This window comes from Gymnodraco acuticeps, unplaced genomic scaffold, assembly GCF_902827175.1.
Source record: "Gymnodraco acuticeps unplaced genomic scaffold, fGymAcu1.1, whole genome shotgun sequence".
Lineage (NCBI taxonomy): Eukaryota > Metazoa > Chordata > Actinopteri > Perciformes > Bathydraconidae > Gymnodraco > Gymnodraco acuticeps.
Genome location: NW_022990021.1, coordinates 380,639 through 407,236, shown reverse-complemented (window position 1 = coordinate 407,236; position 26,598 = coordinate 380,639). Strand labels below are relative to the sequence as shown.

Genomic DNA, 26,598 nt, shown 5'->3' with positions numbered 1-26,598 from the left:
AAGGGAGATAAAGGCCAGAGTTAATTTATAAGTTAAAAAAAATAAAGTATATTTATATCATTAGGTACGTTTTTGCTATAATGATGTCCAAAAATGTTGTTTTTATCAAACAAATTAGAATGGATACTTAATTTATGAAATCAATTTACTCCAAGAATACTATTGTCTTATTTTCTTGATTTTTGTAAAGCTTTTTCTTTGTTGTACAGATATTTCTAGCAATTTCCATAAAAAAACTAGACCACATTGAAATAATTTAACTGTACCGTTTTCGTATCTATTCTTTATGGAGGATTTATAAAAAGGTCTTGAAAATATGTAAATGTTAGCAGTATTACAGGAATGTGAGATTATTGTGATAATTCAATTGATAAAATACCCCAAACCACATGAGTAACATATCATGGAGAACCATATGGACCTAAAGGAATATCGTATGAAAGTGATTTTCTGCCTTAAAGGAAATGAGATGTGAATATGTAAAAACACAGGAACTGCACTGAAATGTCGCGTTTCGGTGTCGCTCCACCTCCCCAAACCTTTGAAATTATCTCTAATGGGTACCAGATTTTCACCCGGGGACGCGATTGCCATCAACCCCCAGTAACTTAATCTCATCTCCGGCTGGATTACTGCAGCCCCGCACGACGGCCCGGGGTCTGTCCGCACCTCCTCCATCCCCACAGGGGGAGACTCAGCAGGGGGGGGGGGGGGGGACAGGCACTGGTATGACTTCAAAAACCTCAGCTGGACAGTGGTTGAATCCAAACCTGGTCCAAACTAAAGTGTGGACGATTTAAAGTTACAAAGAGAAAGCTAGAGAGAACATTTGGGGAAACCGGATGTCATGCACTTTAGACTCCAAAATAAGAGTTTGGTAGGTTAGCGTTTGTTTTAGGGTAGACGTGCTGTGGGGTTGAATATAAGCAGATATAGATAAAACAACCATGTGTTTTGGACATTTACTTGAAGCACATTTATGGCCGTGCATATGTGGTTAACTGTGTTGCATCTAGGTTAACTTTAGGAGTTCTACTGGCTTTATTGTAGTAAACTTCGGAAATGGTTACATTTTTTGTACAAATTAAACACTGTAGCAACACCTGTTCAATGGTAAGCTGTACTTAGCTTTAGATTGAATTGTGTTATGTTTGCTTTATTACAGTGTTACGAAACAAAAAACGATTCAATTCTGAAAGCAACACCGGAAGTTGATTGTGTTTCTCTGTGTAATTTAACACTTGTAGCACGTCTTCCTCCTTCAGGCTCAGGGAACATCACATCACTCCTGCAAAAACTCCTCTCAAACTAAGCGAGCAACAGGACAGAGAAGATGGGATTTTAAACTGAAGACTCGACATGAAGACATACTTCTAGTTTCCTTGCATACGTTTGGGTCGTTTTCTGCGGAGCAAGTTTACACCTTTGCACTGGATGCTGAGATGCGCAGAAAGTGACAGGGGTCCTCATCTCTTCTTCAGTGCTCAACGAGTTATAAAACGCCATGAAAGGTATGTTTCCTTTACGTGTATTTTATCCCTAAAGTGTGTTTCCCCCCAAACGCTCAGATTACACCTATATTTCTGTGGGTATTTATGTGTGGTGCGCAATTCACATCTGGATGAAATTACGGTACTGCGGTGCAGAAGTTGTGAAATACTTGGAAGTCTCTTTTTTCCGTCCACTACTTGCATCTCATTCAAATGTATATGCACCAAATCATGTTTGCAGATTAAGGCTGCGTAAAGGATTTATTTTTGAAAACTGGTTGAAGTTGGGAGAATTGAGATGCTGCTTCCATTCAACTTTACTTACCATTGTTAGGAAAAGTTCCTCAGTGGCAGATGACCAGTGAACGCATCTTGTAGTCTCTGATGTTTAATTACAAGCCAATTAGTAGCATTTGACAGCATATTATTTGACTTTGAGCACCTTTAAATAAAATTTCTTATTCATTTAAAAAGTTTAAGCTGAGTTGATATAGCACCCTAACCCACTCTGACCCCCACACACTAACACACACTCAGCTCATCCCTCCCTGCCTCCACTGTCTCCCCCGCTCAGTCCCATCTGTTTACCATTACCGGTGATGTTCTCTGTGCTCTGCTCCAGTCTTCAGTAAAGTGCAGCACAGTGTAATTAGGGTAACTGTCAACAATGCAGAGAAACCGCAGCCTGTGGCTTTTACAGCTCTCTGGACCTCCTATCTCCACACACACACACACACACACACACACACACACACACACACACACACACACACACACACACACACACACACACACACACACACACACACACACACACACACACACACACACACACACACACACACACACACACACACACACACACACACACACACACACACACACACACACACACAAACACAGACTATAGAGGATACCCTACTATCTTCAACCAAACGCCTTGTTGGCTGTCTCCACTCAAACAGAGATCATTGGACTGAAGGATTACATGATACATTCTTGGCTATGTGCAGTTGCCCTGTAGTGTCTGTTTTATTTAGTTTGAAATATTGCATTATTTATAATTATTAGATTCATTTAATCAGAGCTATCAATACCCAGCACAAACATTTCCAATCAAACAAACACACTTACAAAAGATGTACACACAAGAAGAAAAAGAGTATAGACTAGCTGAGTCATGATATTGTGGGACACAATGTATGTATCCTCAGTAGCGCACATATGACCTACTCATGTTTTGTTTCTGATTATGTCACACAGACGACTTTGCAGACGAGGAGGAAGTACAGTCTTTTGGATACAAGAGGTTCGGTGAGTGAAAAAGTGATTTTTCTTAAAATAAGAGCGCAAACTTGAAACACTTTGAACTTTTGATTGTTTTCAGACTAAAATGTTGTCGATAATAGCTACAACTGTTTGGCATTTTTATTTTTCCTGTTGTTTTTCTTAAATTACCTTAGTATTTATAGGCATGTCGGACTAATTTAATGTTCTCGCGGGCACAGAAGACGCATCAGGACAGATAGCAGATTGCCAGAGTTAGCTTTGTTGCTAACAGTTCTGCAGGGTTTGGGTTGAACATAAGTGTGGCTGACAGTCTGTGAGGTCCGGCTCACCGCAGGCCCAACGACCGCTGTCAGAGCTCACCAGATCAAGAGGTTCCAGAAAATCTCTTCTCTCTTTCATCCACTTAAACTGAGTCTCTCAAACGCGTTGACTCACACAAACATGTCACGGGACCTCAACAAATGTGGAGTTACTCAAATTGCAGTCAATGTACGGTAAATCTTTCTGTTGTGGTGCAGACGGGGTTCACATGCATTTGGTCTGTGTACAAGTGTAACACATGCACCACGAAAGCCCTGTAGCTTAACATTTGGATTCTAAACCTTTGAAATGTAAAGCCCACATCTGAAGACAACTTTCCAAATAAATGAGAACAAAAACATAATATGGCATGAAACAAACTGGGCTTTTAATATGTTATGCCACTGTCAACTTAAATCCCCAAATAAATATTCTGCTTACCCTCACACATCACTGCCTGCCATTTTGTAATGTATTCAGGGTCATATTATATCTTTACCACATGCTTATGAGCTTGTATTGGCTCAGGGTTGTCTCCCACATCATTCGTTTAAAAAAACTATCCATTTTGTGTCACTGCATGCGAGGGAACTTTAGCTAAGTTTTAGGTTTTTTTCTATTTCATGATGCGTTGTGATTGATGTATTCTAAAACGCATTCAGATATAAAAGAAAGCTTTGTATGTTAGCCAAAAAAAATTCAAGCACCACAGTAACTGGTTTACATTAGCTGCCTGGCTTATCGTGAATACAAAGGACGTTTTCCCATTGGACTTGTACACTGGAAGTGACCCAGACAGACCAGAGTGATAAAGATAAACAAGGGTCAGTTCACACAAATTACAAACACTTACCTCGAGTGGCATCCGGCCATGCAACCAGTGTTGGTTGTGTTTGTTCAAGTTATTTTAACAAATAGTTCATATGACCGATAATTTTGTGGAGATATGTCTTTATGTACATTTGGCAAACTTACCCTTTAAAAATTCTTCTTCCATGGCAACTCAAATATGATAAATTCTGTCATTTTCTCTTGTTCTTCTTAATGCAAGAAGCTCACAAAGTTTACAATTGATTTAATAAATGCACATTTGTAGATCTTACATGCTGTATTTATGATCGTTAATCACAAATACCTTTTTCAGTCAGTATGTTTAATTAATCCTCCAGTTGTTTGCTGCGGTTTTATTTAGGCATAAGTTCACCATCAAGAACATGCATTCATGCTTTTGGATGAAAAAAGAAAAAAACTGGCAGCAAAGGTCAAATGCTGTGTCACACACACACTCAAACACATCATTAGTAATTTCCTTGGAGACGGAGCGTGTGCTCCATCACTGTTCTGCTGGTTGAACACTGATTTGGGATCAGGAGCCTGTGTGTCTCTGTGTTTATGGTGTTGCTGCAGCATGAGTCATTCACACACAATTCGGCAGATGTCCATGAGAGTGGACATGAGGCAGTGGACTGCAGCACCAGCTGAGAGGAATTCAAACTGTGTTAGAACATAATCTCTTTTATCCCAGTCACCCGAGTAGAAGCATCCTGTTTGTCTTTCTGTGTGAGCGCGTGCTGTTCCCACTCATGGATTACATTAGAGAGCTACAGGCGCCCAGCCAAATCACACTCACTTTTAACTTTATTCAATTGAACTCTTGACATTCGGAAGAGTAGGAAGAGAGCGCTGCTGAACTCTGGATGAGTGTTGTTGGCCCTCTCAGGGGAACGGCAGCTGTTTGGAGGGGCTGGCTCCGAGGGTCCTCCTCCTCACCACTCCAGCGGCTTTGTTGTGCAAACCATCACAAACCCCCATTCTTCCACTATTAGCACTGTAATCTCAGTGCTCAGGGGGAAACAAGCAGTTATTTCCAGATCCATGTTTTTGCTTTAATTCATTGCTTTCTCCCAGGAGGCTGATAGTGTTTCAAACTCTGAGATGTGTCAAAGCTGTTGTACAAATCGGTGTCATTACTGAGAACACTCAATCAATCTTGCTAGTTTAAGAAGGGAACAAGGATAAAAACTAAAAAGTGCGTATGATAACAGTAGACTTCCAGTGGACTGGACAATTCCAAATTGTTTGGCGCAAACATGTGCAACTCTGTTGTCCTTAAGCAAGAAGGATGATAAGGATTGTTAGCTTTTAGTTTCCTTTGCTTCAAGGTTTGATTGTTGGCTTCAACTTCCATGAAATTTGTTTGCGAAGATGTTACGCACATTCTTGCATTATAAAGCCGAATCTGTAATATCAACACATGTAACAAGCAGCTAGATTTAGTGTGACAGTGTTGTTGAAATATCACACACACACACACACACACACACACACACACACACACACACACACACACACACACACACACACACACACACACACACACACACACACACACACACACACACACACACACACACACACACACACACACACACACACACACACACACACACTTGTTGAGTGAATTCATCTGGTAATCCCATCCCTCTCCCTGCCAAGTTTATCCGGGCCGGAACTGCTTCCACTGTGCTCAAGCTTTAAACATATTTATTTTTCAGTGGGGGTTGACATAAGAAGGCCATCAGAATAAAAATGAAAATCAACCTGAGCTTTGGCTGAACTCTTGCAGCCCCTTCAGAGCTGGTATACTCATTGATCATTGGCAGTCAACACTCACCCCTTTGCATGACTCAAACCAGGAGTCCTCCAGTTACAAAAAAGCTACAACTGTCACCGGCTCACCAAAGCTGGACAATGTAAGTTCGGAAAACGACCTCTTGTCCAAAAAGCCTGAGTTTTTTTGGTGCTTTGGATCACTTAGTACCAATTGATCATTATTCAATTACACAGGCTGATTGTGAAAATGTCTAGACCAAAGTGGAATAACAGAACCACAAGCTAATTTGTGTTCACTTTATCTGACTTATTCAGTATTTATTGCGCTCTCTCTCTACATGCAAATAACTCACAGCTAATTACAAGAAGATCAGGCTTCTGAACTATGAAAATCAGGAAATAACTGCCAGCGATATTGGCCCATGAAATGCTAATGGCAGCCATTGGAAGCATTGTAAGACAGTGGTAGGATTTTCCTAAACAAGATATTTATGTTTTTGATGGACAACAAAAACGTACAAGGTTTTTAGATTCAATACAGGGCAATTGTTTTTTTCTAATAGCATAGCAAAGTTAAGTCTCAATCCTTTGTTTAAGCTAGCATAGCAAGTTAGCAAACAAGTCGAAAGGATCTAAGCCGAATTGTATATTAACTTATGTTGTAGCAGTTATAAACATGTCATGTTGGATCATATTGCCTTTCCTAATTTATTGTTCAAGAATAATTTGGAAAAACTAGATTTCCCAAGGGGGTATCCTTTAAATAGATGAATGCAAATCTAATTAGAAATACATAAAACAGATTGAGGCAAAGTCAGTGAGCCAAAAAGTGAATTGAATGACCCGCTGTGAAATTAAAGTTGCTCTAAACATTACGTATTGATAAAAAGTGCCAGAATATCATTATATATATATATAAATAACAGAAGAAAATTACAACAGCTATAGAAAGAAAGAAATACACAATAGGTGTATTTATTGACTTAAAAAAGGCATTTGACACCATAGACCATTACCTATTAATTTTGAAATTACATAGATACGGAGTGAGAGGAGTAGTTCTAGATTCGTTAAAAAGTTATTTAGATAACAGACAACAATATGTAGAATTTGCTGGTAGTACATCGGAGTGTATGAACATAGAATGTGGTGTCCCGCAGGGCTCGGTTTTAGGGCCTAAACTTTTTATTTTGTACATCAATGACATATGTGAAACGTCAACATTATTGCAATTTGTGTTGTTTGCAGACAACACACATTTATTTTGTTCAGGAGATGATTTAAACATTTTAGCAAAGTGTATTGGACATGAAATGGTCAAACTTAAAAGATGGTTTGATGAAAATAAGTTTACCCTAAATTTGAATAAAACGAAGTTTATGGTTTTTGCTAATAGAAAAAAAGATGAAAACATTTCACTGTCCATTGATGGAGTTTTTATTGAAAGGGTTTCTGAATTTCGATTCTTAGGTGTGACGCTGGATGAAAACCTGACATGGAAATCACACATAGCACATGTTAAAACGAAAATGTCTAGGAATATTTCTGTTCTAAACAAGGCAAAGTATTTGCTAGATTACAAGGCATTGAGGATGTTGTACTGTTCACTCATTTTGCCATTTTTCATTTATTGTATAGAAGTGTGGGGCAACACGTATATGAGCAACATAAAGCCATTGTCAATATTACAGAAAAGGGCAGTACGAATAATTCATAAAGCTGACTCAAGAGAACACACCAACAGACTGTTTTTTAAGTCAGGACTCTTGAAATTCAAAGACAGCTGAGCTGCAGACATTATCAGTAATGCACAGGGCAAAAAGCAGAATGTTACCAGCATGTTTACAACAGTTGTTTGTTTTTGGATCAGACAAGGAAGACCACAGAAGGGAATTAAATTTTAAGCATCCATATGCAAGGACTACTCTTAAACAAATGTGTATTTTGGTAGTTGGTTGGTAATTGTGGAATTCTCAACACAAGGATCTAAAGAATTGTATTTGCATTTTTCAGTTAAAGAAGTTGTATACATTAAGAAAGATGGGACTATATGAAGCAGAATGTGAATAAGTCTATGTACTCTGGTCCTTCATGTTTTTGATGTCTTTGATGTGATGTCTCCTCTGTATTTGCGGGTCCCATTGCCATTGTTATTGTTGTTATTGTTATTATTATCATCATGCATCGCTTTCCACCTTCTTCTCCAGTAGGACTCAGATGAGGGTGTTGCACTTTTCTTTTCCTTATACATGTGATGTTTTGGTGTTGTTTTGTTTCTTTCCGTTAACCGTCAAGTGGGAAATAAGTATTTTTGTTGTGTGTTTCTCTTAGTATCTTAAGATACTGTTATGTTTTGCTGTGAAAAAAAAAAAATAATAATTATTATTATTATGAAGGGCAGACCATCTATTTGTATTTATTTGTTTTTTTTAGAAAGGGGCAGGTCACATAAGATTTTATTCTTCTCCCTGCTCCTTTTCGCTCAATGGTAGAGTCATGTTTTGTGGCAATTATTGAACATTTGGTTTTGCGTACCATGAGCGGGACAAATAAAAATGAAATGAAATGAAATATACACATGTTTCACCATTCAGTGTGTACAGTTGACACCATCTTTCATATAAATTGCATTCACCAACATCCAACACTGGCTCTCATGTGGTATTTCTCCATTTATTTTTACTGGAAGCAGTCGGTGTGCAAGTAGGAGTCAGGGCCAGTCATGAACTAATGGAGGCTTGATTACTCAATGCAGAAGGTCCTCCTGGGATCAGCACTGTTGTCTGGATGGGGGTCTTACTCCCTCCGCTGCAGTGTCTCCTGTTCCCACACATGTGGGTTAGAGGAGGCCGGGCTCTGGAGGTTTGCGGCCGGCGTGGAACCCAGAGTGCACTAATCTATTTCCTGCACTTGTTATGGTTTCTCCAGCGAGGCCCGGAACATTCCTTGAGCCCGAGCATGGCGTTGGGGTGCCTGGAACCAGCTGTGTCAGCACAGCCAGGGCTCGGTTCAGTCCGGTGGGTTTCTTTGGCAAAGAGCATCCGCCGGTTTCACAACCACCTTCAGCTGTAGTGATAATGACACTTCGACTACCACCTCATCCATCGTGGTTAACATGGAAACAGACATGGTTTTGTCAGACCCTGACACCGTTAATACATACTGTCATGTGATACTTCGCAGTGTGTTTGTAAGAATGTATGTTGAGGATTCTTATTCACTTTGCTGTGGTTTCTTGGCAAATGTTTAAAGAGTTGTGTTGTGGGTTTCTCAAGTTCTGCCTCTTAGTCCTTTCTTAAAGTTGCATGGCAAGTTCTGATCACTCAATACTTTGGTAAAGCATAGCTTGCCATACCACTTTTCTTTGGTCCTTTCAAGTGGGCATGCCTTCGCAAACATATTTATTCTATGTGTCTTTTTTGATTAACCCTCCTTCTTAGCTGGTGATCATAGTAGAGGAATAAGCAGTCAAAGAGCTACAGAAGACTCTTCCTTCCAGAATTGGTTCAGACCAAAACAGAGCTAAAAATATAGAATTTACTTTTTTTGTATCAAGCCCAACCCGTTCAGAACCAGACACTTGTGACAACATCTCGTTACTCCTCATCTATCAGACTAAGGAAAAAAACAAAAAATAACAACCCGGCCCAACCTGGAATGGATTGGGTCAAGTTGGGCCAATCCAGTTCAAACAGACAATGGCTCTAGTAGTTGAAGGAGCCGTTGTGGGAGCTCCAGATGCAGAAGTACTTGACCTGAATCTGCAGCGGGTTAAACACCTGTTGTAGAAAGCGTGGATGGCAAAACACTTATTGAAGTCACCTGCTAAAATCAGGCGGACCAGCAATAAACACTGGGTTTGTCATTGACTTTCAAGCAAGTACATTTGCCTTTAACATAATAGGAAATAATGCAAGAAAAATACATTTCAGGTGATTTCAAGGCCAACAATGTGTTTTAAAACTGTTCTTTAAGCAAACCAGTTTTATTCTTTATATATGTTTTCGGCGTGTCATGACTCTTTAACACCTGTTCCTGATTATGTATGGTTTACTACCCCACACCTACTGTTCGGTGAGTGTCAGTAAACAGAATGGTGTGCTATTAGTTGGTTGGGCTCTGATGATGATGATCCTGCATCAAAATGTCTTCTGATTTCTCATCTTCTCTGCACATGGAAGATTTTCTCATTTCATCCCATCCGGTGTCATGTACAGAAAAATCTCGATTGTTTTTGATCCTAAGAATTATTTCAAGTCATGTTGACCGGACGCTTCACCCATTTTTGATGGTTTTGGAATCATTCATACCAAGAAGATACTTTAAAAATCTGTGCAGAGCCCCAACACCTCCAAGCGCTATGGAGAAAAATAGAGAACGAAAGTGTTGACATGAGGAGAAAGAAGTGAATTAAGTGTGTGTGTGAGTGAGAGAAAGAAAAATGTAAGCAGACAAATTACATTTCCCAAGGAGACACCAAGAAACATTGAAGGACGGGATTAAAATAATAAAGTCAGATGTCAGCCACTGGCTTATAGAAACCACCTCCATGTCTCAGTTTCACATATCAGACTTAAGGTTTATTTACTCTGTGCCGGGAGAGGAGAGTTCACCCTGAGATTTTAGAGCGGGCTGTTAAAACTCAAGCCTCTAGGTGTAAACACAAAGATGATGTACAGACCAGGGATGAGGGATTCCTCGTATCTGGCTTTGGGAGAATTTCGCACCAGCGGACAGACGGGACGGGAGATAACACCAAGACGCTGAATGAGCTGGAGGAGATGGGGGCTCCCGGCGAGGGGATATTTTATCCCAGGAGATTCAAAGGGGAGTGAGAAGGAAGTGGGAGAAGGTGGAGGAGACGCAGCCGGTTATAGGGGAACAGCAGGAAGTTGATAGATGGGTTTGGAGGCTCATGAGGAGCTTTTGTGAGGAGATAAGAGCGTGTGTGTGATGGTAGTAGTTAAAGAAAAGGGGAGGGAGTTGTAACGGTACACGATCCAGCTGGAACTGTTTATCTAAAGCACAAACGTACACACCTTTATGACACAAGAGCAACTGCTCTTACATGGCCCACACAATTAGTACATCGTTAGTTTTGAGTGTGAGTAATGATGAAAACTGCCGCAGTGGGTTTTAGTCATTACTCACGCTCTCCTTTTGGACGCAGTGTTATCTCTGTTATAATTCAACCCTTTCAACCTGGAATGCCACAAAACTCCGTATGTGAAGAATGGCCGCCAAAAGGGGAAATGGCAGGCGATCACAGGGATTTTATGAATACATCATTTTTCTTCTAGTTTAATAGTACACCCTAGGATAATAGAAGTAGGGGTGGAAAGTACATTTCACACATGCTGTCCTCAAGCATAGGGTATGGAAATGGAGGTTTATGAATTCTGTTTTCATTTTCACACATGTACATAATGAAATTTAGATTCTGCATTTCCCATCTTAGTATTACGTGCCATTATATCATGTTTGGGGAACTTTTAACCGAAAATCCTCTGGTTCCCAAACCAAGTTCCAACTAATTGAACTACTGTTGCCCTATCTGCATAGATCACAATATGTGTATATTACTTTATACAACTTATACACAAAACACAAACACCAAACCGATCAATGTAGCAATAGACTAGAAAACCGTATGACCCGCTGGGTAAAATGTACATTTTTATTAAAAGAGGTGGCCGGAAGAGAAGATTAAACAATGTCAGTTCACTACCAACAGGGCTGTTTGCCCTTAAAGGTAAAGCGGTGACAATATTCATAATATAGCATACACTTAAACTGATATTAATATTGTTATGGGGGCTTAAACACGTTTTGCTGCTGCCCTGTCCACAGCATTACATTGTTTAGCTTCTGTGCTATAAAAGTCACTGGATAAGAACCTCATACAACCCACACAAATCCGGACTATCCCTCTAAGTAAATTATCTGATGGCACGTTTCAAACCGGGACATCAGGTAGAGAAACTACAGAACAATACCTATTGTAACATCAGTCAGTTCCGAGGCGTCCTGTAAACTGTTCCAACCCCTCTCTTTTCCACTCTTTCTGTTTTGCCTTCATTAGCAAAATAAAACAGCAGTAAAATGACTCCAGGCAGATATGCAGAGCAGGCGTCGATCTGTGATGTTTTTGCCAGGAATACACATGTGCTGGTAGTTAGCTGCTATTTCCAATCTGGCCTGTGATCATCCGAGTGTCAATGACTTCTCTGACTCACCTTTGAGAGTGAGAGAAAGCAGCAAGGTCCCTCTCCGCTCACACAATAATAACCCCGGTGTCCTTGACGCGACCCACACGCAGATGTCAGGGGAGAGTTTCTGCAGTTCAGTAAGTAACCTATTTAGGAGTCTTTAAGGTGGTGTTTAGACAAGGGGCTATGAGTCATTGATTTAATAATTTAATAAAAGAATAGCAGAGAAGGCGCTCCAAGACACCTGCGTTCTTTTAAAGCCTCCTGTGAAAAGTATTGCGTTCACATTTGGCTAGCTGCAGTTCTTTGTTCTGCGGGGAACATTCTTTTACATTAGAGACTACATTTGTATTCCCTTCAGTGTGTGTGTGTGTGTGTGTGTGTGTGTGTGTGTGTGTGTGTGTGTGTGTGTGTGTATGTGTGTGTGTGTGGTCTAGCATTACTATACTTGTGGGGACCTAAATCTGTTTACATAGTCACGTGTGGGGACTGGCTTCCCTTATGGGGACAAATTGGAGGTCCCCATGAGGGGAATCATTAATTTTAGGGTGAAGACTTTGTTAGGTTTAGGGTTAGGGTTAGGCATGTGTTGGTTATGGTTAAGGTTAGGATAAGTCTCCAGGAAATGCATGTAAGTCAATGTAATGTCCCCTGAAGTGATGTATGCATGGTATGTGTGTGTGTGTGTGTGTGTGTGTGTGTGCGTGTGTGTGTGTGTGTTACAATAACCCAACATTACTCTCTTGTAACACAAACTGATCACTTTTGCGAGTCTCCTGTGTCCACCAACGATGAAAGTTCTCCAACACCTCCGGCCGCAGAACACACAGGCACACTTTAACAATGACTTTGGGGATTCTAATTCCTCCTCTTTTTAGTATAAGTAATAAAACCTCCTAAATCTGTTATTCCCAGTCCAAAATGTTAATGAAAGGGGGGGGGAAATTACTGTGAGCGTTGCCAAGATCAACCTACAGCTTCCTGGTTTGCAAAAAAAAAAAGAGTTGAAGCAGAGAGGAACAGCGAGGAACTGCTCCAGAACTCTGTCGGATACATAATGACTATCATATTTTCCATGTGTGGTTAGGACTGCAGACAGAGGGAATTCACTAAATCCATTCTGGCACCTTCCATAGCATGATGCTTGTTGTGCATGCATATGGTTAATTAATCAATTCAAAATAATAAGATGGCTATTTTTCTCACATAACTCTGCAGAGTTTGTGTTTAACGTCTGTATTCAGTGACTCCATACAGTACAGTGTGTTCAGTGTGTCAAAGTTGCCATATATGGCACTGCAGTTTACAGTAAGAGCAATTTACCCCCCACAAAAGTAGGGGTCTGAAGATGTAACTGATAAGAAAAATACTGAGTGGACAGTTTCTTTGACAATTCACACTACCATATATGTGTAATGTACATTTCCCCAGGCTCCACTGTGGTTTACTTAATAGAAAAAAAGTTTTGTCCCCTTTTACGTGTTCAAAAAAAGTTCATTTTTGATTGTATTAAACAGGTAATGGGAGCATGGGTCACATGTGATATTGTAATATACATTTTTTAAGTTATAAGGATCTCACACAATGCTTTTCTTCTCACTTTAATAGAATTGCGCTTGTAAGTATTTGGGTTGTATACATTTGATATGTATAAACTGCCTTCAGTAGATTATTGAGACCGCCTTTTAACAATCCTAAATATTGAATGTCCTGAGTGATGTGAATATATACAGACATACTGAAGTTGTATATAATGTATCTTATTTTCTTACCAATTATGGTGGTTTGCATGAAAACCTACATTCTTTATGGACACATTTCCCTGTCTTTGCATAGCACACATTGCTAAAACTCTTGATTACAAATACTTTGTGGTAATCAGATCTTGCTGTTTGGAGTAATAAAGTAATTTTTTGATCCCTGTGCAGATTCTTCCCTCATTCAGACAGGAGTTTCCCCCCTGGCACTTCTTCTAGATTCCCCTAAACAAACAGTTATGCAGAGTAATTTAAACCCATTGTCTGGTGTTGATTACTGCTTTCAGTAAGCGGTGTGATTCACAACCCAGATGTCAGACGGTTCCTCCTGATGCTTCGTCTTGACTCTGAGGTAGAAGAGCGTGCCACTGCCACCCTCATGTCTGGAGTGTGTGTGTCCGACCAGATTTTGGCAAACAGAAAAACGTCCTCTTCTTCCTGACCAGCGGCAGGATAGGAGGCTTTGTTGTCATTCAGACTGACAGACCACACCCCCGCATCCCACCGCAGACGTGGAGGCCCACCCAGAAGCAACTCCAACACCCATGATGCTGCATAACAGACGGCAACTCCATTGTTAGCCACCTCAGAGATCACCTTCAGACCTGTTTTCATATTCTTAGTTGCTGAGTCTGGAGAAAATGTGTATTATGTTGACATTCTGAAGTTTCCACTTTCTGAGCAAAGCATACTTCATTAAAAATATCCAATAAATATTGTGAAAAAATAGTGTTCAGTAGAGTAAAACAGAGTACAATCTTCTGAATTTGCATATATGTTCACCCAATCTGTCTTTGGGTCCATTCTAAGCCCCTTTGAGAAAAGTCTAACCACCTAACAACACATGAACCACAGATCAATTCCTATTTTTCAGCCCTCCATATCTTCACAAAGCCTCTGTTGAAATGATAGAACCTCCTATTACAAGCAACTCTGAAAATCACAGAGCGGCTTTCTCCACAATAACCATAATGTTATACCGACATCACCCACAGTAACACCAGAGCAGAAACCGCCGTGTCTGATAGAAAAAGGTCAAGAAACACATTTCCTAGAACGCACACGGTGCTCTGTTGAAGTCCTGTCCTCCGTCCATGTGGCGGTGTCAGCGATGGATGTGGCCAACATGGTAATGAGTTTGGCTGATGGGGGCATGGCCTGTTAAAAAGAACTTGCCCATTGAGATTTTCCATAACCGATTTTCTGTCAAGTATCCCAAAGATCTGCACAGCTCTTTAAAGCCTTCCTGGTTTTATCTGGCATCCTCTCAGCAGCACTGGAACTGTAGTTTAGTGCACTTACGTTTCAGACACTGTTTTAGTAGGACATAAATTGTGACAGTATTGTTACAACAGCTGAAAAATGAACTGCCATTGGCCACTTTCTCTGCTGAATATTTTTAGTTTCCGATGTTTAAAGAACTTTCAGAAAGACTGGAGATGGGATCAGGCTCAGAAATGTTCATAAAATATCGCAAAACAACAGCAAAACCTGGTTGACTTAAAAATCGTAAACAAGTTGTCTTTGACCATTCAACTAGTGGCCATTATTAGTACTGCATGTTTCCATGACCAGGATAGTGTTTTGGGTGTACTTGCCAATAGCAGGTAGATTTAAAGTTTTGGATACAGTGCAAACAGGACAAAAAAGAGGGAGGTTTTAATGCCTCTTTGCCATTTTGTGGTTTATTATTTCAGCTGCGCATCAGAGGAAAAAGGTCACGCTATTTATTTTATTTCTGGTTTTCTCCGACCGGCGACATTTAGCTGTTTGTTTTTCTTTGAAGTACTTGCCAGTTCTTCCTCGGAACTGGGGGTCTTTGTAGTGGTATTCACATTTTGACAGGCACCTGAAGCAGCCAGCAGGAGATCCGGACATCCATCAGGTTTCAGAGACAGAAACGCACTTAGAGATTCTTGCAGCTGAGAGACTGGTATTGAGAATGCTGACTGAAAGAAAGCAACAGATTCTCAGATGTTCTTGTGGTGCGATGTTATCTGAAAGGGAACACGATTATTCAAATCCTGTATGGTAACATTGTAAGGTGCTGCACTTTGTGATGATTTCTTTTTTTTCAATGGCAGCTGACAGAGGACAAACAGACGGGTTTTCATTGGAAGTCTTTTGTTTTTCTTGTCCTGCGCTCCCGCACTCTCACTTATAACTCACTTCTTCTTTTTTTTAGCTGATGGTGTTGTCTTTCCTTCAAAGTTGAGCGTAGGCAGGCTATCAAATTCTGGATGTTAATGTGATGGTCATTAACTAGAGGGCCACACACACACTCAGACAAAAAGAAAAACACACACACTTACTAGAGAGCTACAACGTTTTTGGGTTCTTATGATCCGATGTTTTGCTTTGTAACTAAAACCCAAGTCACTCTGTTGGGCCCCAAATCCCTTAGCTGAGTAAGACCATTCCCGCACCCCACTCTACTGTTGATGTAGTTTTCTGGAAAGACGACCTGTTTGTGTAACTGCAGCGAGCGCTGAGTCTTTGCAGAGCCGTGCGGGGCCTCCAGGCTCGTGGGGGGGGGGGGGGGGGGGGGGTGCAGGGGGGGGGGGGATGCAGGGGGGGGGGGGGGGATGCAGGGCGGGAGGATGCTGCCGCGGCCTGTGTGCCTGTCTGAAAACCATTTTGGAAGTATTTGTTTGTCTACCTTTACTATCAGTTGGTAGGATGAGGCTGTTTGGTCCGTGTCCTTAAAGAGTCGCATGGTTATTTTTTTACTCAGGTTTGATTCATCCTGAACTTTAATATTAAAGCTGCACTAATCAATGTTTTAGTTTTATCCTCACATCAAAGTAGAACCAATACGTTGTAGTGTCTTTCAGCTAGTTGTTTTGATTTTAAGCGAGTTAGAACGTGCATGAAAAAGACAATCTCCTGTTGTTTTCCTACATGTGTGAAGAGGAACATTTGGAAAATGTCGGTACCAGATTCTCTGTACTCTGCCAACAAAGCTAAAACGTTATACTGGGAGGTATACTGTATGGAAATGGTGCTTAATTAACGCTAATGTTACCCTGTGTCTATTGCTTGTCTAAATAAGCCCCTGTTACACATTCAGCGTTATAACTTTATAAGGTGATAATGCCAGGGTTTCACCCTTTACCACCTTATAAAGCAGTTACTGAGAAGGTGCCAACAAATGAATGCAGGTTTCAACATACACAGAGATGTTCAGTGTCTTTTTACATTGTACACTAAGTGGAGGCTCGCTGATGTGTGTTTATCCACCTAGTAAGCCAAAATACAACCAAATGTTCAACTTTGTTCCTCTTTCCTTTGTGTAATGGAACCTCATAAACCTGTCACTGAATCAAAGCAGATCGGACGGATGAATTTGATCTTTGGGTAGAAAAAAAGCTCTGTTTTGCTCTCCCACTGCGAGGCGGCAGACAGCTGTAGCCAGGAAGAGCTGCGGGAAGCTGCAATATTGATTGCCTTTTGTTGGATGTGCTCAGTCGGACATATCCTTTTTTTCTCTCCTTCCCATTGTGACCTGGCCCATGTCACTGATCCTGAGAGGTTCTTGGCTCATGATGTGAAAGGGGGTTACTGGATTAAACAGTTCGTCATAACTTTTTTTCCACCTCTTCGATCTTTAAACCATTTTGCTTTCCCTCTATATCTTCTCACATTGATCCTTCTTCACTCCCCCTCTTATTTCCTCACTGCTATGAGCATCATGCCCCCCTATCTCCTATGATGGAGGCGTATGGTTTCCATCACATGTAATAAAAGAGATGGAGCCTGAATCAGGCCACACATGGAGCTGGGATGGTGTCAGTTTCCTGCAAGGGCCCCAGAGCCATCCCTTGAACTCAGAACCCTTCGGCCCTAATTTTGTACTTCCTCTCATTGCGTCATTGGCAGGTACGGCCTCCAAGTGAGCGCAGTGGGCATTCTGTAGAACCAAGTTTATTCTCCAAGCTGTTAAACAGTCAGCTATTAGGCGAGGTTACCATAAAGCCAGGACCTCCGCTGCGAGGGAGCTTTGTGCATTGGCTGTGTTTGAGGAAAATCCAACCAAAAGTATGACTAAAAGAGCTGTTATTAATGTTTTTTTAATATTACATTTCCTTTGCCGGCAAGCTTTCTTCTTTTTGGCTACAAAGTTGAACACAGCAAGATAAAATGGCATTGAGAAATTACGGATGCAGATTTTTACCAAGACAGGTTCAGGGACAATAGGTACACCATGGAGGCTAGGAGTTTGAGAAGAGCCAAAGGGGGGCTAATTATTCAAAATGGTGTCTTAATGTCACTGATTTATGTCCAAAAACACACACACACACACACACACACACACACACACACACACACACACACACACACCACACACACACACACACACACACACCACACACACACGTGTGCACAGCGTCGCAGCACATGATTCAGTGCAGGCCACCTCACCATGCCATTGAGAAAGCTGAGCGCTGTACAGTATGACTCATTCATTGAGCCATCATCTCCCTCCTGACTGTAAAACATCTTGGCTTAGATTACAGTGTTTCAGAGATCTTGTAAACTCAAACTTATTTTTGTTGAGTAATGAAACACAGATGGCATGAGAGATGACTGTTTTTTGAGAAAACAAGTGAAAACATACAACAGCTTTCGACATTCAGTGCAAATAAAAACGTCATTTAACATTCAGCACAAAAACTCTTGACAGTCTGCTATCCTGAAAATGAATTATCTGCATTAAGTATTGGATTTCAGCAACTTTACTTGTATGTCATTATAGCCTATTTTAAAAATAATCTGGGGACATGTTTTTGTTTCCAGACGACAAAGTTGCATATGAGAAAGATTGAGATGTTTGGACAAAATGTAGACTTTCCAACTTTACCCATTGTGTCATATCAGAAAACGGACTTACTTTAAAACGTAGTTGATGTCCCGTCAATAGCGGTGTCATATCAAAAGGCGCTTGTTTCATTTAGAAGGGCATGGAGATATTTTGTTGTCTGATTTGTTGTGTTTGAAAGTTACCTCTTCTTCTTTATGTTCTTTAGGAAGTTTTTATATTTTGCTTGTATCCTTTCAAACAAAACATTTACTTAGTTGTAACAGAGTATTATCCCGTTCTGATATAGTTTGACTTATGGCTCAGAAAGGACTTCTACCATTGCTTGTCTGTAACTCGTCTCTTTGTCTTAAGTGCCAGTTATAGTTCAGTGATTGCCCTCTTGGAGTAATCTGCACCCTGCTTCCTGGAAAGGGTTTGAGTGTGTGTTCAATGAGGCAGTAATCCAAATCACAGTTTGTGTGACCTCAGCTCACAGCTTTGTGTTTTCATCCGTTACTATAGCGTCCCTTTTGCTATTTACAATACATAAACGTTGTAGTTTAATGACCAGGGCCCACGCACCAGCCCTGACTGGCTGTGGGAATCATTTGGAACTCTGGGGCATATTATGTTGAGAAGAACAAGATGTTTTTGGTAATCCTTTGTTTTAGGAAATAAGGTTGGCGAAAGACGGAGGATTGGAGACACTTAATTATGACTAAAGTGAACCCTGTCCGGTTTTATTTCAACAGAGGTTTTGCAGGAACATTGGGTGACTTTATCCAGGCAAAACAAACAATGATGAGGGAATCAATTTGGATTAGAAAACATAGTTATTTTGGTAAGGCTCATTGTCTTTTCAGCATCAATTTAGTTTTGCTATGAGCAGTAAAAGTGTTGTTGTCAGCTTGTGGTCAGAGCATCCTGGACCATGGCTGCTTTTGTGGTTGTGGTCGGTCAGATTTGACGGTGAGTGACTGCGCAGGCGGAGGGGAAAGATGACGAATCAGAGTCAGTTTTAACGACGAGCAGACAGACTAGAGGAAACCAAGCCTCTGATGTTAAACTGTGAACAGGGAGGTCAGTGTTTACTTCAGTTTTTCCACAATCTGCTTCGCATTATCTTCTTCCTCATTTTGAATGTTTAACAAAAAGAATTGTCACACTGGATGTTTCTTTTTGAACCTCTCCACATCGTGACTCTAAATGTAGCCAAACGTTATGCTCTACAAACCTCAAGATATTTTTTACTTGATCAGGATTTGTGCATCTGGGCCCCGTTAGTGTGACAGATATTTGAGAATGTGTGAACGGCTTTCGTCTTGACTGTCTCCAATCCATCTGGCCATTTCTCATGTCAACAGCAAGTCAGGGAATGTGCAGAGGTGCCATAACCATAAGGTCTCTTTACTTAATGATCTATATTTGAGTCCCCTATAGACTATCACTTATGTAATGCATCATTTATTGGGTTCCTTTTTTTAAATGCAAACTGTGATAAATCTAGCTTTTTCTTACAAAAGTTGAAAGTAGAAAAAGTAACAATATAATTGACGTAAGCATGGTTTTAGTAATTTGCAGGTTATAGGACACCAAATAAAAACTGAGTTACAATAGTAACACGAGTCTTATAGTGATGTCACTATGTTACAGAGGTATACAAAGGAGTCCCTTTAACATCTGGATGTCTTTTTTCCCTGTTGGTATTTGGTATAATCTACCATAATTAAGGCATCATTTGACTTTTGTTACTGGCATTAAATGGTTGGTCTGATTCATACTCTGATTCAAATGTTCTTTGTTCATTCCACTTTAACTGTATTAATTTAGACCAAGCTAGTAGGGTACTGATTGCGTAATATATCAGCAGAAATGAGCTTTTTTCCTGATATATCATGTTGGTATAATGTTTTTCTAGATAGTTTGTTCATGTTTACCTTTTTAGGTTTTTAGAAAAGTTCTACTAACAGATATATATTTATTGTATTTACTCCTAAATATCAATATTAATAATGTCTTATTGGGCTCCTCGTATAGTTCCTAGTAAAGCCACTTACAGTATATTAACTTACTCAAAATAAACCTGTCAATAGAGTAAATGAATGGCAAACGGCATCTCGAAGGGAAGGGAACAAGCCCTTGAGTCTTAACTTATGCGCATGACATATGTAGGGACATCACAAGAAACAGGAAACAGGAAACAAATAAAAACCCCGCCAATTTGAGCCTAGAGCTTAACTCAGCAGTCCTGTCCAGCATCTGTCTATACTCCTTTTTTTTCGTACTCATCCAGGAAGTGCCCCACTGGGAAATGAACAGCACGCAGGTCACAACCCCTGATAAAGCCTTAGACAGCCCACTGGTGTGTGGACTCTCAGGGGTTGAAGAGACTACAGCTGCTCCATCTGAAGTCTGTCTGCTCACGGAGGAGCTGTGAAACTGAACTCTGTCCTTTTGTTGTTGTGTTATCGGCCACGGTTTTTGTGTTTTGCCAGGTGTCCTTCATATTTGACAGCCAGCACAAAATCCTCCACTTATCCACTGAGCATCTGAAGATCATCAGTCAACGTGCACTGAAATGGAAAATCCTTTTGGCCTGTGTAATAGTTTATTCCCTTACAAAGTGTTGTGGTATCATTTCAGCGCAGCAGATTTGTAAACACTGTCAGCCTGTTTGGATTGGAATTGCAAATTTGGGGCAGCAACGCTTTGATTACTGTGAACTGATGAACCGACCATACACTCGCAATATTGTGGAAGCATGCGAGAGCTGACACTTCAAACATGTCAGCACTTATGAATGATTCAGACATGCAATCATTTATCGTGGCTGTATTCCCAGAGTGCACTTCTCTGCTTACAGTTAAACCGGTGGCGAGGGAAGACTTTGGTAACTCCTCATACACAGCTGTGTTAGCAGCTTTGTGCTTAGTAACTGGCACCACACCCAGAGCTGAAGCTGCAGTTTTCAAGGATAACGTTGATGCACTATAATAAGGCTCTTTACACATAGAGCATCAGCTTGTTTTTGGGCTCTAATGGCTGAGGTCACTCTCAGGTGTGTGTTGCAATAAGTAAAAACCAACAAACCACCACAGATATTTTCTTCCCATGACTCTACAGTTTTTTGTCGTCTTCTTGCTTATCATCATGATTTATTTTTTGCCCCACATCATTTTAGCTTTGGACATTTCTTTTAGCAAGGAATCACTTATAGTTGATCCAATTTATGCAAAGATGTCAAGCACTAAGATTGATTTCCACATTTTTCAGTCCAGCATGAAGCAAAACGTAAAGACTATTACTTGGCCAGAGAGGCGGTGGTTTCATACTGTATGTGTTGGCAAAGAGTTTAAACTGTAGATTACATTTCAACATCTTTGTCTATGCTTATTCGAAGCTTTGAATCAATTTGATTGCAGTTCACTGAATTATCTTGGACCTATCTAAACTATAATGTGATTATATGTCAGTGTTTTGTTTGTAGGCTTTCACCGGATTGATGAGTTTTTAAGATGTAAACTAAAATCAATACATATTTGAGTTTGAAAAACCTATTCTTTATACCAATTCCTTAGACTATTTATTTTTTAAGAAACACTCTGGTGGACAAACAATGTAGAACGGACACAGTTTTTTGGCAGCCGTATAAACTATTGTATCTGCGGTAATCAAATGTCTACGTAAGTTCTACGGTAATAAAATTCAAACAATTTTTAACTCAGTTAAATCTAGCTTTTTACCGTTATTTGGAAGTTCTCTCAGGTTGGCAGAGCTTTCTTGAGACTTCCCTTCCAGCTGAATTTGGTGTTTAACTGAGTACTTACACCGGGTGATCATTAACAATCCCCTTACACTCATAATATTGAGTCAAGTTGTTAACTTTGGCATCTAAACTCCCAATAGAGGCCCTGACCATTCAGTCAGCGCTGGACTTTTAATTTATTGAAGTATTACCTCTTGTATTAAACTAGATGTGTAGTGAAATCTTTGGCACTGAATGGTCCTGACTCTTAACAGGTTGATGAATAATGGGCATGTGACTCACGGATGGTGATAGTTATGTATTGAACCCTTTGTGCTGCCAGGTTGAATTAAAGCCATTCCTTCATATTGCAAATGTAAAGTCAGTTTCATTCCAGGTACTTGAAAAACAGAACGCCCCCCCCGAAACCTTTCCACACACACTTCCTGAATTGAAAATGAAACGCAGCTGTGTTCCCGTCAGCGCTGTGGATCTCACCACTCATCTGTCATGAAAAATATCCTCGGAAAGAAGTACTCCACAAGTGTCCCCGCTAGCTAAGGCCTTTTTAGTTTTACTCCAAAATCCACTAACCCTGCCATAAGAAGATATATATATGTATAATATATATGAAGAGGCAGCGTTTGACGTTAAAAGTACAAAAAGTACATTAAACATCGTTCCTTCAGTCTGATTCTTTGTGCACACAAGAGAACTGAAACAGAGGAAGTTTTCCGAGTGGAGCCTGAGTTCAGGAAAATAAGCTTGTCGCGGAGTGTAAACAAATCAGTGGGGGGGATTGTTTTTATGTCCCCTGCCCCTTCACCACCCGGGCCCTAAGGAAACTGCCGGACTCTTTAATGTAGACTCCAGGACTGTTTGTCCAGATGTGGGACTCCTGGATCTGGACAGTCCTCAGCTAACACCAAATTCTACCCACATGTCCTTTTAAGACCTTTCTGTTCAGGAACAATGTATTATATGATGATGTCTTCTTTTTGTATTCAGGGATCCAGGAGGGCACCCAGTGCACCAAGTGTAAGAATGATTGGGCGCTGAAGACCTCCATAGCTCTGCTCTATGTGCTGTGTACCCTCCTCACCATCGCTGTGGCTGTGCTTGGATATAAAGGTAAGAAGGCCCCATACACTCCGTCACTGTGACCTGCTGGGTACATTTACAGAATGAGTTTTCTAAACATAACTTCAATGATGCATTTTGTTTTATAAAATGATTTGCTTACAGTGTGCTGAGAGAGCAGGGCCCAAACATATTATTGTTTGGTTTGTCTTTGTTCTGCCAAAAGAATAAAAGCATTACTGAGTGTGTAATGACTGTATGAGAACACTGAGAGCTTGTGTGTGTTTGTGTGAAAGAAAGAGTTCTTCAATCATGTGACCAAGCATTACATGAATGTTCTTTCGCAATGTTCCTTCATTATTATATCATTATGTCATGGCAATCGATTAGTAATGGAAAATATGAGGAGAAGACCGCAACACCTATAAGAAAGAATCCAGAAGTAGAATAAATATAATGCCTTTTGTTAGATACACTTATTGGCATTCTCTATATGTCTGTTATACATATCTACAACCAGCAGCTGGCTAGCTTAGCTTAGCATAAAGATTGGGAGCAGAGGGAATCAGCTCTGTCTTAAGGTTACATAATCCACTATCAGTGCCGTTCAAAACCCCTTACCTCTGTACAAAGTCAGGCTAGCCGTTTCCCCCCATTTAAGTATTTTCGCTAAACTAAGCTAACTATCTACTGGGAATGGCTTCCTATTTAGCCTACAGACATGAAATCGTATTGATAATCAAATCTAACTCTTGGCAAGAAAGACAGTAATTGAGTATTTTCCCTAATGTTGACAAATGTCTGAATGTGAATAATTATGTATCCATCAAGATACCATAGTTTCTTTGCAGTTTTTGTCAACGTTCTGGGATATCTGTCTGCTGGTTGCTCAAAGCAATGGAGTTGAACGAAACGGTGTTTTCAATACATCTGTGGAAAGACTTTCAACAGACATCACTAACTAACATTGTTATAGAGACTTTATATTAAGTAGAAAGTAGATCCAGGGAAAACAGTTAAACAGTAAAAAGGAAAGGCAATTTCATTCACATCCGTTGTATTAAGTTGGAGCCTGAAAAGGCTATTTGCTTGGCAATTTGGGATAAAAGCCCCTTAAAGCCCCTACCATGTCCCCTTTTCCTGTGCTTGAGCCGGTCTGTCTCCACCCTACAACATTCTCTCAGTTTATTTTACCAACACCCGCAAAGCTCACTCCAGCAGGGAGGGTTTCAGGAACTGAACTTCCTGGTTAGCTTTTTAAAAAAAAAATTCAGGTCGAGAAACGGTCCCACCGTCTTTTCTGAGAATTGAACTCTGAATGCTATAATTGTGCTAAACACTCCAATATGCGACTGCTTTTATCCCCTACTTATTTTCAGGATGTGAAAGTTAACATGTTCAGGGGTTATCTGAGGGTTTTAACTGCATCAACAATGATGTCCCCTTACTCTCTGAGCTCAGTCGGTCCTTCTTGTTCCATGGTGCATGTTTTCATGCAGGCCTAATTGATCCCATATGAGCAGTGAGTGAACTCAGTGCAACTCCAGCAGAACCCACTGAAATTGGGTTTTTACTGGCACTGAAGCCCCGCTCTGTCAAGGGAACCACAGCTCAGGCTAAACACGCTCCCAGCTCCAGATGGTAATGCTGTGAGACCCTGAGGACTCTATGCACTTAACATCTGTGCCTCTCTCTGTCCTCCATCACTGACCCACACCAACATCCTCAATGTGACTCTTTTGTTTTGATGCAATTTAACCTTAAAGGTTTGGCAGGGATTCAGTGACCCCTGTCCTCTCTCCTGCGACGTGTGTCTCTTGATTGACATGACCAAAAGCAGTGTGAGGTCATTCTCTGAGTCTGGACTCTAGAGGATTCAAGTCCCATTCATTTCCCTCTAAGACAGTAAGAAAATAGACTGGAGGAGGACATGACCTGGCATTTTACCTCCCTCCCTGCATGAATGTGCTTTTATTCTGGAACACCAACTGGTTTTTCAATATAAACTAAATGTTCCTACTTCAGCATTGCTTGGGTGGCTAATGTTAGCAGAGTTTAGTTGCTGTGTAGCTGAGTCAGTTTTGGGCTCTCCTCTACTTTTGCTACTTTTACCTTAATACTTTAACATGTCACAATAAAACACTTGAATGGTTTTTATTACAAAAGTAAAACAACATGCTACCTCACCGTTTTGACTTCACCTCCAGGCTAGATGCTGTGACACTTTTTCAATGTAATCCCTCATTGAATATCTCTCTAATCCGTCTTTCTGGACAAATGCAACGTGTCCCTAGGGTTAACCCATATACTAAGACAAATATACTACAGTACCGGCTTTTTTATTACCTTTTATTCAGCAGCTACAATCACCACAAGTAGCTTCTTTATAGCATGACAGGCAATATCAATAAAATAAAAGTCGACACTCCTCGGCTGCTTTCCTTAAATAATTAATTGATTAATTAAGAGTGACCATTACAATAATTGTTACTATTTCTGACTTTAAATGTATAAGGAAGCTGACTTTTACAAGGCTACCCGGACAGTTTTAAGACCTCTTGGGTTTCTTTCAAAATATTGCTTTCCTCTAAAAGCCCACTTGCAGTTATAACTTATTTGCATGTGTATTTTATGGTTAATTTTGTCATAGTATGATGAAACAATGTGCCATACTGTAGGTGGAAGTGCACTCAAAAGTATCTAGAGAGAGCCAAAAGACTGTTTGCTAGCTTTAAGACTGGAAAAGGGGGGAAACTGCTAGCCTGGGTCTCTGCAAAGGTAACAAAATATGGCTACCATCACCGCAAGACCAGTATTGTTTTTTAACTGATTTGACTTTCACCTAAACAAACGTTATTGACATGTGCTTGTTGGAGGACTTTGTTACCTTTTACCCAGGCTAGCAGCTTTCAGTCTTTTTGCTAAGCTAAGCTAGCTGGAGTTAGCTTCATGCTTAGCAGACAAACATGAGTGATATTAATCTTTTAATCTGACTCGGCAAGAAAACACATAAACATACATGTATTCCACAATATGTGAAACTTAGTGCTTAAGGTTCAACATACATGGGATATGATGACTTACAGTTATACCATGAGATTAAAGACATTATTACTGCTTATCGGGCCATGGACAAAATTATTAACCTGTGTCCTTATTTCGAGGGATGGATGGATTTGAACATGTTGTGATCTGAAAGCCCCATGAACTGTTGTCTGGGGACGGGGGTGCTGCTTCCCAACGGAGGAGCCCATGCCGTCCCCAGTTAAAGGATGTGTCCCCCTGGCCTGGCTGGTGGTAGAATTGGGCTTAT

General features: G+C 40.5%; 1 protein-coding gene across 2 annotated transcripts in view; it reads left to right on the top strand.

The window, feature by feature from the left end:
* Nucleotides 1–1,243: 1,243 nt before the first annotated feature.
* Nucleotides 1,244–26,598, top strand: part of LOC117544731 (collectin-12-like) — a 31,299-nt gene continuing 5,944 nt past the window's right edge. For both annotated transcript variants that reach the window (XM_034214090.1, XM_034214089.1), the window contains exons 1-3: nucleotides 1,244–1,511; nucleotides 2,754–2,804; nucleotides 23,214–23,336. In XM_034214090.1, the coding sequence (XP_034069981.1) occupies nucleotides 1,505–1,511; nucleotides 2,754–2,804; nucleotides 23,214–23,336 (181 nt within the window). In that variant the 5' untranslated portion in view covers nucleotides 1,244–1,504. The remainder of the gene's footprint in view (nucleotides 1,512–2,753; nucleotides 2,805–23,213; nucleotides 23,337–26,598) is intronic.